Source organism: Apis mellifera, linkage group LG7 (assembly GCF_003254395.2).
Source record: "Apis mellifera strain DH4 linkage group LG7, Amel_HAv3.1, whole genome shotgun sequence".
Taxonomy (NCBI): domain Eukaryota; kingdom Metazoa; phylum Arthropoda; class Insecta; order Hymenoptera; family Apidae; genus Apis; species Apis mellifera.
In genome coordinates, this window is record NC_037644.1 from 8,124,620 (window position 1) to 8,140,447 (window position 15,828).

At 22.1% G+C, this 15,828-nt stretch overlaps 5 protein-coding genes across 5 annotated transcripts in view; 2 read left to right on the forward strand and 3 right to left on the reverse strand.

Moving 5' to 3' along the window:
* Positions 1–2,089: 2,089 nt before the first annotated feature.
* Positions 2,090–4,786, reverse strand: LOC100188904 (uncharacterized). The gene is made up of 2 exons (NM_001134669.1): positions 4,616–4,786; positions 2,090–2,502 (listed from the first exon to the last, which is right to left on the reverse strand). Exons 1-2 carry the CDS (start codon positions 4,784–4,786, stop codon positions 2,158–2,160), a joined length of 516 nt encoding a protein of 171 aa, NP_001128141.1. The 3' UTR covers positions 2,090–2,157.
* Positions 4,787–6,996: 2,210 nt separating this feature from the next.
* LOC409389 (ubiquitin specific protease-like) lies at positions 6,997–10,358 on the reverse strand. The gene is made up of 7 exons (NM_001134668.1): positions 10,156–10,358; positions 9,667–9,846; positions 9,314–9,552; positions 8,995–9,224; positions 8,327–8,880; positions 8,030–8,222; positions 6,997–7,938 (listed from the first exon to the last, which is right to left on the reverse strand). The coding sequence occupies exons 2-7, from the start codon at positions 9,833–9,835 to the stop codon at positions 7,383–7,385; spliced, it is 1,941 nt and encodes a 646-aa protein (NP_001128140.1). The 5' UTR covers positions 9,836–9,846; positions 10,156–10,358; the 3' UTR covers positions 6,997–7,382.
* Positions 10,359–10,414: 56 nt separating this feature from the next.
* LOC100576492 lies at positions 10,415–12,910 on the forward strand. Its single transcript, XM_016913244.2, has 4 exons — positions 10,415–10,515; positions 11,860–12,154; positions 12,271–12,461; positions 12,549–12,910. The coding sequence occupies exons 2-4, from the start codon at positions 11,978–11,980 to the stop codon at positions 12,841–12,843; spliced, it is 663 nt and encodes a 220-aa protein (XP_016768733.1). The 5' UTR covers positions 10,415–10,515; positions 11,860–11,977; the 3' UTR covers positions 12,844–12,910.
* A 722-nt stretch (positions 12,911–13,632) lies between these two features.
* LOC724659 (ribonuclease P protein subunit rpr2) lies at positions 13,633–14,841 on the forward strand. Its single transcript, XM_001120551.5, has 4 exons — positions 13,633–13,636; positions 13,722–13,783; positions 13,860–13,951; positions 14,316–14,841. The coding sequence occupies exons 1-4, from the start codon at positions 13,633–13,635 to the stop codon at positions 14,605–14,607; spliced, it is 450 nt and encodes a 149-aa protein (XP_001120551.1). The 3' UTR covers positions 14,608–14,841.
* Positions 14,609–15,828, reverse strand: part of LOC409212 (cadherin-87A) — a 255,208-nt gene continuing 253,988 nt past the window's right edge. The window contains exon 29 of the mRNA XM_006562570.3: positions 14,609–15,697. Within this exon, the coding sequence (XP_006562633.1) occupies positions 15,664–15,697 (34 nt within the window). The 3' untranslated portion in view covers positions 14,609–15,663. The remainder of the gene's footprint in view (positions 15,698–15,828) is intronic.

Sequence of the window (15,828 nt, forward strand, 5' to 3'; positions counted from 1 at the left end):
TGACTGATTGTGTACAAATATACGCTGGTGGCACCACCTTGTGCTCAAATAACGAAAACTCGTAATGTCATTTGGTGATCGATTCAGATAGATTAGTTGCATGATCATGTGAAAATATATTTTCATCTAAAAGATTGATTAATAATTAATGACAACAATAACAATTTAATAACTATATTATATATTTTATTCGTATTATAAAATTGATTTTTTTTATTTAATTTTATTAAAGTAACAAAAATTTAACAATGAATATAATATATGTGAATATTTATAATTATTTTTATGATAATGAATTAAATATATATAGATACTATTTCTCAATAATATAATAAGAATAATCATATCCACATTTTTATGATTCAACATTTGCAAAAATTTATCGATATCGAAGAAATATTTTTATAAAAACGTTTAATATAAAAAGATAATTAATAATAAACATCAATAAAATTATTATTAATATTAGCAAATAATCTTACCGATGTTTAATGCATATTATCTATATACAAATATATAATTGTATAAATTCGTTAATCCTCATTAAATATTAGCAATAAATAATTAAAAGTTAGTTAAATTCTGTAAAATGTAATATCGTGTTATCATTATAAATATGAATAGAAAACGTTTAAAAATAAAAAATAAATTAAAAAATTTTACTTATTAAAATTTATAAATCTCTATATTTGATTAAGAATTAATCTATTATTTGGATATTTATTTTATTTATATTATAGTATATTGGAAAATTCTCTTTTGACAAGTTAATCAAATCAAAAATTTATTAAAATTAATATTCAAAAGAAAAATTGATTGTGATCGAAAGTGAAAGAAAAATGATACATATATACGTTTTGGTGGGATTAAACACAACATGTAACTATGTGTTTAGAATGGCGCAGCGACCTCCACTGTTCACAGGCAAAGAAAATAATCGTTGCTCCAGTTGGATGTGCGCCAGCAAATGTAGCTCCTTTTTAAGTTTGTCCTTCAAACGTAGCCTTGACTTTCAGGTTACATATGTATACCTCTAGTCAGTACCTTGCACCTGTCTCCTAAGATACCGTAATTGGAACATCTAGATATAGTTGCATTTGTTCATGTCTATTATCTAAAAATACTTATGAAAATAAATCGATAAAAATCTGGTTAAATTTTGTCTTTAAATAAGAAATTTTAATAATCATAGAAAATTCAGATGTATTTATTTAGCAAACAATTTGTAAAATTTTTAACGATAAATATTACAATACTTTACGATAATTTATGTAAATTAATTGATGCATAAATAATTTTTTTTCATCGTGTATATTATTTTAAAATTATAATTGTAGTTCAAAAAAGTGGCTCCTTATATAAGAAGTAAGTATAAAATTTCGAAATTGATATTATCAATATTTTGCTTTCAATAAATATTTAATTCAAAGATATGTAGATATAATACTATATATGTATAAATTTTAAAGAATAAATACAATATTCTTAAAATACATCTATTTAAAAAATATCGTGCATTAATTGCATTACAAATTTCATTAAATTGTACGTTGATATTTTAATTTAAAATGTTTTTATTCGAAAGTTTAAATATTATTATATAAAGCTTAAATACTTTACGTAATATTTAATAAAAATTCAATATAAAAATATCATAATTATTCTCTTCGTGTAATATCGTGATCGTTTAGTCATTTTATTATAATAATTTTATAAATTCATTCTTTTTTAAATATATTAATTTCATTTCTTTAAAATTGATCATTTTTAAATATATTTTTATGATGATGAATAATTTTGCTATAAAACTTTCCATTTACCAGTAAAATGCATTAAATTATTCTGATATCTTAGTAATATAATAAATATATAATCAAATACTTAAGATTAATTATTAAATCATTGTGCCTCATAAGTGCCTCATACATGGATGAAATATGTTAATTATTATTATCGAATAATTATTATTAGAAATGATATTAATACTTTCTCTGTTTGCATTTCACTAATAGATTAAAATATAACTATTAATATGTATTTCGCATATTTCTTATAAATATTTTGAATTCTGTTATTTTTTTTTTTTTTTTTTTTTTTTTACGGATCTAAAAGGTTTTAAACCTCATCTATTTGTTACAGAAATAGTATAAAATGTAATTATTTGTCTTTTTTATTTTCTGAATTGATTATTGGATTAGTGCTTGTGTTTGTGTTTACTTTATCATTATGTCCATCTTTAGAAATTTTATCATCTTGAATTTCTGTGATACTAGCTTTTTCTTCTTTTGTTTCCTCTTCTTCTAAAAGATAGTCCCAGTCTTGAGAATCATCACCACCATCTCGAATCTTACTTAATTCCCTCTTCAACATTTCCAAACATTCCCTTCGTTCCTTCCATTTCTCAGCTTGTTCAGGATTTGGTTTGGCATCTCCGCCTTGCATTTCCTGTTCAATCTTTTCTCTTTTTTCACATTCTAATATGTACTTCTCATAGTTCTCCATCTACACAAAAGTTTATGATCATAGATATTCGTTCAATTATAAGTAATTTAATAATTAATATTATTAAAATTAAATAACTCTATTATCTAATATCGTTGCTTGATTTTCCATCTCACTTTATCTAACGTAATCTTAAATAAATAAATCTCTGCTGACATTTTTGTATACCAACTTTTGTATTTATTTTTACTTTTAGAATCGACCTTCAAAAAGTATACGAATTTCATATTTATATTAACAGTCTGTTTATATATGTTTTGTAATTTATAATCGCAAAATAGTTTGTAATCAATTAATCATTCGGATTAAAATATCATTTTTTAATCAAGTTTTGTATGATGAAAAGAAAGGAATTATTCTGTATAAAAGACGAATGAACATAAACTTCTTACGTGTACAATTAATCAATGTCAGATCAAAGAGATTGGAGAACATTTCCCTGCTTGCTACTAAAAAAGAAAATACTCTAGAACACTTCTGTGTATGTGTATCTCAAATAATACTAGAGAACTTGAGATTGATCAACTGGATAGAAATCACAAATATATAAATAATTTAACTGTCATCATTAAAAATTTTGTAGAAAATTTAATCCTTTCAAATTCTAATTAACTTCTTCTTCATTAATTTTAATGACTTTTGAATTATATATCTTTTTGAACAAACAACTTTTTTTCCTTTCACGAAAATATAGGATTTTCTTAATTTTTAAGATATTTAAAAAAAATTTATTGCTATTATTGCATTGAATTTACATACATCTGTCTATTATAATATTTATGTCATGTTGATGCTTTTTACAACAACAGTTTTGAAATAACCAAGATTATATAATCTATCAAAAAATAGTTGCTCATAATTAGGTTTGGAATCTCATTCCAATCTCAACAAATTTTGGCATTTCACTAATTCTTGTTCCTTGTGAAATGGGAAAATAAAATATAAAACAATTTTAGATGATTGAAATTATAATTTTTATCACTCTAAAATTGTTTTAAATTTTATTTCGCATATCTAAGCTTGTTATAAATTATAGTCTATTATAACCATTGTAATATATTTGCATAAATAACTGTTCTTTTTGAACATTTCAAAGTATTACATTCAAATTGAGCGCCATTGAAAATGGTTGTTACGATAGAATTTTGATTTCTTGATGAATAAATATTTGTCAAATAAAAAAAATCAAATAAGCATATATAATTCAAGCAAAAATGAATAAATAATAACGATATATCCTTATCTCTCCTCATTTTTTATCAATACAGAGAACTTTATGAAAAATATTATATAAAAATATAAATTTGCATAAAAATCTACTGTCTATTATTTTTTCAAATTTCTAATTTAACTTTTTCTTTCTTCTTTTTAAACTCTTTAATGTAATATTTGAAGAATCAAAAATTGCGTCTGTAATTTCATATTTATTGATAAGAATCGAAAAACCTATAATCCTATCCAATAACCTTTATACGCAATTAAACGTTCTCACACAATTGCTCGAATCATATTAACTTTTAAAATTATGAAATATTTACAACTATCCAATTCCACAACTAATTCGTTCATAAAATTTTATCGTGCATCTCTCTAATAAATAATAAGGTTCATTCACAATAATTTCATTTTTTAAACTTCCTCAATATCAATACATCACATTTATTCTTATTTTTAATATTCCTTAAAATTCCTCAATATATTCTCTTTCATATATATATCTTACTAATTTTTTTTTATAGTTCTAACTTCGGATAATTTAATAAATTTGCGAATTTCATAAATAGTGAATTATTTATATAATTTAATCTTTATTCGTATTTTAACTAATTTTATTTATTTATGAGAAAGCATCGTAAAAATTTTAATGAAATATATGTATATTTAAAGTAAAGAATAAATACAGATAATTATTTCATGGAAATCGAATATAAATATTCAAAATTTTTTCATTTAATTATCGATTTCAGATTAATTATTCTGTATATATATATATATATATATATATATATATATAGTATATGTCTTCATCAATGAATCTTTACATCAATAAGATGTAATGTATTAGCATTTTGCTAAAAGAATTTAAAAGAACGAATAGAAAATGTATAAAAACCTTATCTTGCAGCATTCGTTGGACATGATTTTGTCTTTTTAAATGGCGCGGTAACCAAAAGCATGCTTGGATGAGTCGTAAAAATATCCAAACAGCTCCAGCAAGAGCCAAATAGGAACAAGCAGTGAACACCATATTTACAAAATCGACGGTGATCTGTTGATACTTCATAATCGATTATTTTTAATAAAATCTGCAATCAAATAAATCAAAATAAGACTATTTTTGATAAAAACTTGAAATAACAGATAGTAAATGATTGATTTTTATCGATTTTGTTTCATGTAATATTTAATTATAGAAAGAATAAATAAATCGATGTATACAATAAATGCTATTATAAATATATTATAATATTCAAATTTACAGCAATGATCAATATACTGATATTAATAATATTAATATTAATATTTATATCTTTTCAAGACATTTTTCTTTAATTTTTATGTAAATATCAATATTTGTTATATGAATTATGTTAGTTTACAATAAGTTTATAAATATCGTATATTAAATGTATTTATTATTATTTTGATTGTATTATTATTAATGCTAAAATATAATATAGTGAGTGATAAAATAGATAAGTGAAATGTGAATTAATAAATTTACGATATCTTTATTATTATATTAATTTAACTTATAGCTAATAATATAAATCTATTTTGAAGAAAATTATAATATTTAGTGCAGTGCATATAATAAATGTGAATAATATTGTGACATTCATTTACTTATCAATGATACACTATGAGTGTATCGATTATGCTTACTTTGTTAAAACGATAAATGTGCATTATGCTTTATGTATTTTTTTCAATGCTCATTACATTTTACATCTTTTATTTCTAATTTCTAATTAGTTGTGTCAATTGTAATTAACATTGCTTCTTAAGATATCATAATATGAATATTTTTTTGCATTAATAATATTTCACATCGAAATATAGACATTTAATGAAATTCTTAGATATTACACTCACCATGTTATTATAAAAATCGATGTTAAATCACTATTGTTGAATAAATCGCAGGTACGAAGTTTACTCACAAGTTATGTAAATAAAGAAGAATATTATTTTAAATAATAATAATCATACATATAAAAAATAAATAAAAAGTTTTTAATATAGTAAAAAATTATTTTTACTATATTATATTCCGATTTTTATACTTACTCATTCTAATATTTGAACAATTAAATAAGTAAAAAAAAGATTTTTATAACAATAAAATATTATAGTTCAAAATTATCAATCAATATTATCAATATTTTAATATTACAGAAACAATATTATAACTATTTTTATTTTTCATAGTTTTCAATGTTTTTATCTAATTTATAATATATTTTGAGTAATATATTATAATATCATTGTATTTAACAATGAATATCATATGAATATGAAAAATATATATTCATACTATAACTATACGGATGTTCTACTTTCATTTGAATTCTGCTTACTCGTAGCGCGCAAATTTGATTTCGTTTTATGACGTTAAATTTATGTATATTTTCTATATTCAACTTACCTTTTTTAAAGAAAAAATAATATTATCATATCCAAGTTAGGTCAAATTTTTATATAAAAAAAGACAAAAGTCATATGTAACACGAGTAGAAAGTAGAAGAAACGTCGAATACGTCAGGCTGACAAGTGAAACACAACTATCCACTACTGACCCCTATCGAAACAATCGATATATGGATATAGCCACGTATGATTATTAAACTGACGTCCTGACGTCTTACAAATATTTCAATCTGAACAGGACATTAATTATTTACTTTCTTTAATATTATTTTAATATTATTTTCTAATAACAATCATATTCAAAATTTTTTAATTATTCTTTGGACATATAGATATTTATTATAAATTATATGTATGTATTAATTTTTGCATATTTAATATTAATTTCTTAATTAATTAAATGAAATAGAGATTTTTAATGCAATTATATTTAAGTAAAAAATTCAATAATTTTAATGATATATCAATTTATATTTTTTTTGAAAAATATTATTTCGAATTATTTATTAAAATATATGAGAAATCATTCAAATAATTTTTTTAGGAAATAGAATAAAAAAAATTAAGGAAATATATTTATAGTTTAATCTTGATAAAAAATATAAAAAGAATATATTATCTATTAAATATGTTAATTGTTTCTTTTTTATTTATATCTTATAAATAAAGAATAAGACAAAAAAATATATATTTTCAATAATATGTGAAAAAGCAATACGGATAATGAAAATATATATATATATAATGATATTTATGATATAGATTATTTAATCATTATAAATTTCAGTTTTTTATTTTCTTATTTAAATTGGAAAGTAGCTAAAGCTGAAAAGAACAAGGAAATTAAACGAAGAATACACTTTTTATTTTTACAGAGATAACTTAAAAATAATACGTTCCACGTCCCAGCTAACATTAATTATCTAAATACAAATTGACATTTTGTGGTATTAATAGCAAGATTTGAATAGAATCATCGCTTGAGTGGAGAATTTATTGTGTATCATTCAACTATCAAATTCTAACATTTAACATGATGTCAATACATAATTTATTTTCTACGAAATTATACACGTTCATCTAAACCTGATACAATACGTACAGAATAAACAGATGTGGAATGTGTGACACTGCAGTCATCAACAAGAAGGAACAAGGCCCATTGCACTTTTAGTTTTAATACTCGAAATACATATTTTTTTTTTTTTACATTTTTAAAAGAGAAATATTTATGTCACAGATCTTACATAGAACAGGAGGTAAGGAGTGGCGGAATTTCGTGGATTTGGCGCTAATTTATCTTCTAATTCTCGCAATGGGATTACATGCACTGCTTCGTCATCACATTCTAACCACGTGCTAGGATGTTTATGACGTCGAATACCACAACAATCCATACTGCGGCAACCAAACCTGATTAATTGTTCCTTAGTTTCACTAGCACTTGGTTTACTTCTAAAGTATTTTAATATACCAGATGTTTTATCCGATGAAGACGAATTTGTATTTGTGCTGCTACTACTCTGACCAGAAGTTTGTCGCTTACTATCTCGATCGCATTGAAAATATTCTGCAAATGCAGATTCATCGGGCAAACGAGTATAAGCAACATAATGACCAGCTGTCATTGTTGCACCCTGATGCATAATTACAGAATATAATTTATACACATGTCGTGATTCTGATCTGCCACCTGTAGTTCGTGATTGATCGTTGTTACATTCTTCACAAAAACATTGTAATGTTAATGGTGTTGGCATATGATTATTGATTTTTTCCATTGACCTAATGTAATATACGTCTTTATATTAAATATGAAAATCTTATTTATCTTATTATCTTATTACCAATAAATAAAAGTAAAAAATAATTTTACCCTGCTGCAGTAGAAAATCTTTTCAATTGCAATATAAGTAGTCTTGGTAAAGATGGGAAACATACAGCTCTACGAGCTTCATTATATCGAAGACAACGAGCGCACCAATATTTATCTCGGCCCCAAAGAAGTTCACTAGTAACTACTGCACGTTTATATACTTCGCTACTATCCATTGGTCTTACTTCTTTATCTGTAATGAATATATTTATAATTTAATCTATTATATATATATATCTATAATTTAATCTCTATAAGTTAATTAATGTAATGTAATTAATAAAAGATAATACGTACCTTTTTCACTTGATCTGTCTATATCTATAGGCACACATATATCGCAAAATGTTTCTTTTCGTTCTGTAACATGTTCACACTCAAGACATGTAGTTCGCAAAAGACTAATTCCTTCAAAATCTTCTGAAATAAAACATTTCTTGCTTTCCAATCTATGACTACTTATATCTCCATTACTTTCCGGAAATTCGGCGTGACCATTTTCATATTTCATACAATATTTCATATAATATTTCACATTTTCGTATGGTCTAGAAGATACTGATACACCATTTAAATTTGATTGTACAAGACAAGATGAACTTCCTCTTGTTGTTATTTTTTTCTTTTTTCTTGATTTACGAATGCTTCTTTTATTAGAATTATTACCTTCTGATTGTACATCTGTTAAATGTTCAGTGGAAAAGTCTGATAATGTATCATTATTTTGTCCAAATTGACTTTCTCTATGTCTGACCAACAATTGGAATGTTTCCCTAATATTGTCAAGTAAACATACTAAAAGTTCATGAGCATCTTGTTGTTGATTTCCCTCAAAAATAGGATTTACATCTCTGAAAGAAATTTATATATCATTTATATATTGTATATATTTATAATATATATTTATAATATATGTAATATATACATTTTTCTCTTAAATATATATTTTTTTTAATAATATATACCTAAGAGCTTGTAAAAACGCATCTGGCTGATATGGTTCACTATTTTCTCTTGCTTCAGATGCACGCAATGCCATAAATAATTCATGTAATTTTTCAGTAGCTATTTGTATTCTGTGTTTATTATTATCTCCAGTAGGTCCAGCCAAAGCTAATAAATCTTTACTACTCCAACTCCGACTGCCACTTGATGTAAGTGATACACCAGTTCTACCCAAAGATGATGATTTTATCTATAATATAAAAAAAATCATATAATTTTATGGCATTATTACTATATAAAATTATAGAAAGTTTTTATTTTTAATATAATAAAACTTACTTTAGTTTGAATTTGTTTATCATTTAAGTTAGACAAATCAGTGGCCAAATGATGCAAATTATGTAGAAATGATGGTGCAAATCGTAAAGTATATATCACACTGTTCAAAAAACATGTATTCCCTAAATTACATAAAGTAGCTATCCTTAATCCTTCTGTACCGCTATTTGATACATCATAACTTCCATCTTGATGATTGCTCAATTGATTACGATAACCATTCAACATTTTGCTTATACCTTCATAATTAATAAATATATATTAAATTATATATAAATATACATACAATTTAAACATATTTTTTAAATATATTTAAAGTTTATAAAATAATAGAATTAGATAAGTTTACATACTATGAGTACAGGTATCTTTGTTTAAAAGGCCCTCCCTCTCTGAAGTCTGAGGAGCCTGAGAAGTATTAATAGAAATTGTACGTTCACGACCAGAAAGGGATAAGCAAAATTTCTTCCTAGGAGGAACTGAACGTTTATCTGCATCTTCTTCTGTTTCTAATACTGTCATTTTTTGTTGACCTAAAATAATAATTAAAATTACATAATTTATTACATTAATGTAATTGAAATATTAATATAAATTTATTTAAAAAAGTTTATTTTTTGAAACTTAAATTTACTTTCACAGAAAAGATATATATTTTTATTGTGTATGTATATATATATATATACATATATATATATATAGGAATTTAAATTTAGAAATTCAATTATATGTATATATATATACACACAATATATATACATATTGTTTTTATATAGAAAAATATTTGTATTAATTTAATTCATATTATATAAATATATAGATTTTAAAACTTATGTACTTACGTAGTATTTAGTAGGGAAGTCATGGAACAAATGAGTTTGTTATTAACCTTAGTTAATTGAAAAAATCTGTATATACAATTAAACCACAAAATATTCTTCGATTAATACGAACTACATTTCTACTGCTGTCAGGCGGAACAGTTTTTTTTACAATATTGCAGTAGCCATTACTCGTTGCACCTAATATCATATATTTACGAATCGCGTTCATGTGCGATTACAATTTCACATTTACGTAGCTTTTCCTATATTGTTCACACTTCCGTCATTAACGTTTCCCTAGAACCCGTTACGAACGTTTGCGTCTAAAAATGGAGATTGGTGTGACTATGACATAAGTATATATTCAATAAATCAAAAGTAATTTCATATTAGTTAAAATACAAATAAATTTAAGAATATTTTATTATTACTTTAATATTAGTAACTCATTTTTTTTTATTGTAAGTTTTTTTATAATTATAAAAATATAAAATTAATTATATGATAAATGCATAAATCAAATAATTATTATACTATTATATCATTTTTATATATTTAATAATAGAGATTAATAAAGATTTTTAATACTGTATAATTATAAAATAATACAACTTCTTAATATTATATTTTAAATATAAGTATGTTATATTAAAGTTAATTTACAAAATTGTATTGATTATTTTTTTATATGAATTTTTTATAAAGAAATATAAAAAAAATATATGTAATTAAATATACATATATATAATAAATATATATGCAATTATTTTAATAATTGAGTATTTATTTTTTTTTCTTTTTATGTGTATTTTATTGCAAAAAATATTTTTTTATTTTTATTTATTAAGTTATGAATTATTATTTATAATATTAATAATAATAACTTATATTAATAATAATTTTTAATTCGCATTTTCTTTTAACATAAAAGACTTATTTTTATAACAATTTTGCAAATTCCATTTTTTATGCATTATTACTTACAAATGAATTATCAATAAATTAATAATGAAAAATTAATATAAAAATTTTATAAAATTTAAAAATCTTGATATTGTTTGTTATAGTAATTTCAAAAAGAATTTTTATTTAAATTTTATTTAAATATATTTTATTAAATATTTTATGTAATTTTATATTGTTTTTAAATATATAACTAATTTTTTTACAATAATAAAATATTATATATAATAACATTATTATATTATTGTTTAATATGTATTAGATGAAATATATATTTTAGATTATTTATATATAAAAAACTATTTTATTATAAAATGAACATATCCTTTTATTAAAATTTAAGAAAATATTGTATATAAAAAAAAATATAGTTACTATACAAAATTAATATAGGAAATAATAGAAAAATAAATTACTTGTTTTTATATAATGAATTTATACAATAAATTTCATTTGCTTATATATTATTAATATAAAATTTATCCAATAATATAACTCATTGTATGTAAATTAAGTATTTATAAATCTAAGAAAATAAAATCAAATTTATAATTTTAAGATATATTTTTTTTATATTCGAAAATATCAATAATGCTTTAAAATGAAAAAGAAGTAAATTCAATTTGGAATAACTTTCGAGATAAATAGACTTTATTTTACATGAAAATGAACAATTAATATAATAATTTGTTTTATTTAAATTTGATTTAATTTATTTATATCTGATAATTTAATTCATTAAACGAATATATTTTATAGGGAATTGTATATGTTATGTTGGCTAAAATGTATATGTTTATTTTAAAAACCGTTATGTAGACATTTGAAATTATCAAACTGTTTAAAAAAATAAAAACATTAATATTATTTTTGTGCAATGTATTCAAATAATTTTGAAAAATTAATAATTCAAGCACGGCAACTTGATGATGGTATTGAAAAATTAATAACAACATGGAAATTGCCACATGTTTTAATTGGATGTTTTGGAGAATGTACAGAAGAAACAATTAATTATATTAAATCTGTATGGAATATTATAAAAAATACACAGGTCAGTAACATCAAATATGATCTATATCATATAAATATTATAATACTATTTATTTAAAATTAAAAAAAAATATTTATATATTTATTTAATTTTTAAATGTATTATTATATAAATAGAATGGAATTGAGGAAATTTTATCAGAAACGAAAGATTGGAGCATAGAAAATCCAATACATATGGAAGAGTTTCTTCAAGAAACTAGAAAAGAATATGAAACTTTAAAAGAAGATTGTGATAATTTGGAAGGTGTTTTTGCAGAATATGGTTATGATTATAATGAAGATAATGAAGATAATATTTTAAACCAGTAAGTTTGTAATTTGTAATATTTTAAAAATATTCTAAATAATAATAAGTATTTATTATTTTAATATTTTATTTTTAAATTATATAGAACTGATAAAACATATGTAAATATTAATGAAAGTTCTGATCAGAACTTAGTTGAAGGTATAGAGAACTTAGAAGTTGAATTTACTCCCAATCTCAGTTGGAAATGTAAAATAAAACAAAATGGATTAACATCAACATATAATGATAACAACACATCTCATACATTAAGTAATAGTTTAGCATCAATTTCTAATGATATTTCTATTACACATAAGGATTTTATTTGTACTCCAGGAAGAGAACGTCCACAAGAACCAATTTATTCTAGACATTTTTATAACATATTAAAAAAATAAATTTTCAAGATTCTATATTTTATGACACATAGTTTAAGATCTGTATTATATGTATTATTGTATATTTTTTGTTTTGTTAACTATTAAATATATTTGAAATGAATAATAGAATTTTAAATGATTGAATTTCATCAGTTTATTTACCAATTGACATTATATCCATAAGTATTTGTACTTATGGGTATATAATATAATAAATATTCTTTTATAAAAATATATTTCTATATATATTTCTTTTTATAAAAATAATTTATAAAAAATTAAAGATATCTTACAAAATTTAATGTTAAATTTAAATTATTATTAAATTTTTTAAATATTATATATCAATAGAATGTTCCAAAAATATATCTAAAAAAAAGTATAATTTTTGTGTATCAAGTGTATCATTGCATTTATAAAACTATTTAGTTACTTACTTAACTAGATTTAGTAAAAAAATAGATTTTTTTTACACTGTGTGCTTATTTGTTCATTTTTTCGTATGTTTATTTAAATTTAAGATATATTTTATTTATAATCGATTTAATATTTATATTCTATATTGAAAAATATAATAAAAATATAATTTTTTCACTTAATTAATTATTAAAAAAATGATTTTTATTTAATTAATAATAAGTGATAAACAATATAATTATGTGACAACAATATGGTTATGTTGACAATGAAAACGATGAAGCAAATAAATGTAAATAATACAACATAACCCTCATGTTATCCATTTTCTTTTTTAAAAAATATCATAAAATAAACTTGTAATAAATACTTTTAATTCTTATAAGTACTATGGGTTGGTATTAAATTTAATGTAAAATTATTAAAACATATTTATATTTATAAATATTATATATTTATCGTATTTATAATTGTTATAGATACAAATACAAAATTATGCCAGGGTAAGGATATTTTTGAAAGAATGAATTACCTATACCAGGTAATAATAATTCTTGATAATTTATATTTTATTGTTTTATTAAAATAGAATTATTAATAAAATATTATTTATATAGGCAAGTTATTTAATGGCTTTGAAAAATAGAGTAGCAGCATCATATTATGGAAACATAATGGTTGGCTGTGCAAAAAAATCTGTTTTAAGAATGTAAGTTTAATTATAAAATAATTAAAAATTAAAATAGTTTATATTTATTTAATTGGTATAATATAAGTTAGATTATTATTATAAATATATTTTTCATAAATTTTGTTTTGCAAAAATGTTTCATTTTTTAATAATTAAATTTATTTATATACATTAAATTATAAGACTAGTAGTAATTTTTTCAGATTCAAAAAAATATTGTTTTTTTATATATAATCCAATACAGAAAAAAAAGATGAAAATTCAGGCTCAACTATATATTTGTTATAGTTATATAATGGTTATATATATATGATTAAAATCATAATTTTAATCAATTTTTAGAAACTAAAAATATAAATGTATATATTTTTTTTTCTTTAAGAGAACCTGATATTAAGAGAACAATTTGTAAATGTTGTCAATCTCCCCTTATACCTGGTGAAACTGCAAAAGTACGATTAGTATCAAAACCTATAAAAAGTGTAAAATGGACATGTTTAACATGTTTAAGTATTAAAAGATATCCTACAAAAAAAGGATATAAATTATGGATAGAGCAACCTAATTCGATAGTCCAAATTTTCAATTATGAACCAAAGTTATTAGATGATAAATCTAATAAGAAAGAAAAAAATAGCTTAGATAAAGAACATATGGATATTGAGAAGAATTAAATATACACAGATTTAAATATTTATTTTCACATGATGTGAGATGTGATGAATGTTGATATATGAATACTTTTTTTTATCAATGACTTACATAAAATATGTTACAATAAATTTATAACCAATAAACAGATACTTTTACTAACTATAATATTCGTAACCACCTAGTAATATTGTGATACTGATATTAGTTTTACATTAAATGTTTATAGACATAACATGATTGTAATTAAGTTATTGTTTTTGAGTATATGATATACTGTACGTTTAGAGCCGTTCGCAATAAATTTCATAGACCCCAATGCATATATGTTTCGTTGAGGACGGTTTAGATGATGAAAAACAGTGTGGTCTTCGCAGCGCGAAATGATTATGTTTTTACATAACATTGAAATTTGATGCGAATGTCTCCATTTCACTAGCTATGATATGACTATATCCGCCCATCGCCAATGAGTTGTAAAAAATCTCAAATACAATTTAACTGTCACGTATATATGCGGGCGTAATCAAATCACAGATTAATCAGATAAAAATCAGTCATTTAATCCTAACTTAAATAAATATAACATATTGAAAATTAATAATTGTACATGAACTTATGATATATATTGATATTTCGATTGAATTGTTTTTCTTATTACAAATATTTTTAACATTATGAATATGTTCTCTTTATTATTAGAACATTTTATTGTATGTTAATGCCATAATATGGCAGTGATTTGTTCACAAGATAATGACACTATAAGTACGTTCTTTTTTTGTTACGCGTGCAAAACGTACATAAGTTATATAAATACTAAACTAGTGAGGAAGTAATCAGAAAACTGCGCTGGACGGAGTCTACACATTCATTTATATACATATATCTGTCGTGCCAAGCTTTGGTCATTAAGCTATTTCACAGTGTCTATTATCTAGCAATTTTGATTTTTCTAACAATGAACCTAACAATTAGTTAGATAAGACCATAGGTTGGCAACGCACACATATATACATGCACACACCAGCTACAGGGAAATATTTATTCCAGTAATATTGACTGTTCGTTGTTACTCTTCATCTTGAATTCTTCGCTGTTGAAGAGTTCGAACTGAAATTGCAAAAGATGCACAGTCAGGGTAGATTTTTCTGCATAATTCGGGATAATTTGCTCTTCTTGTACACGCGTCTACTCGCAGACAAACCTAACGATATTATCCGATTATTGTCGAAAAGGTGTGT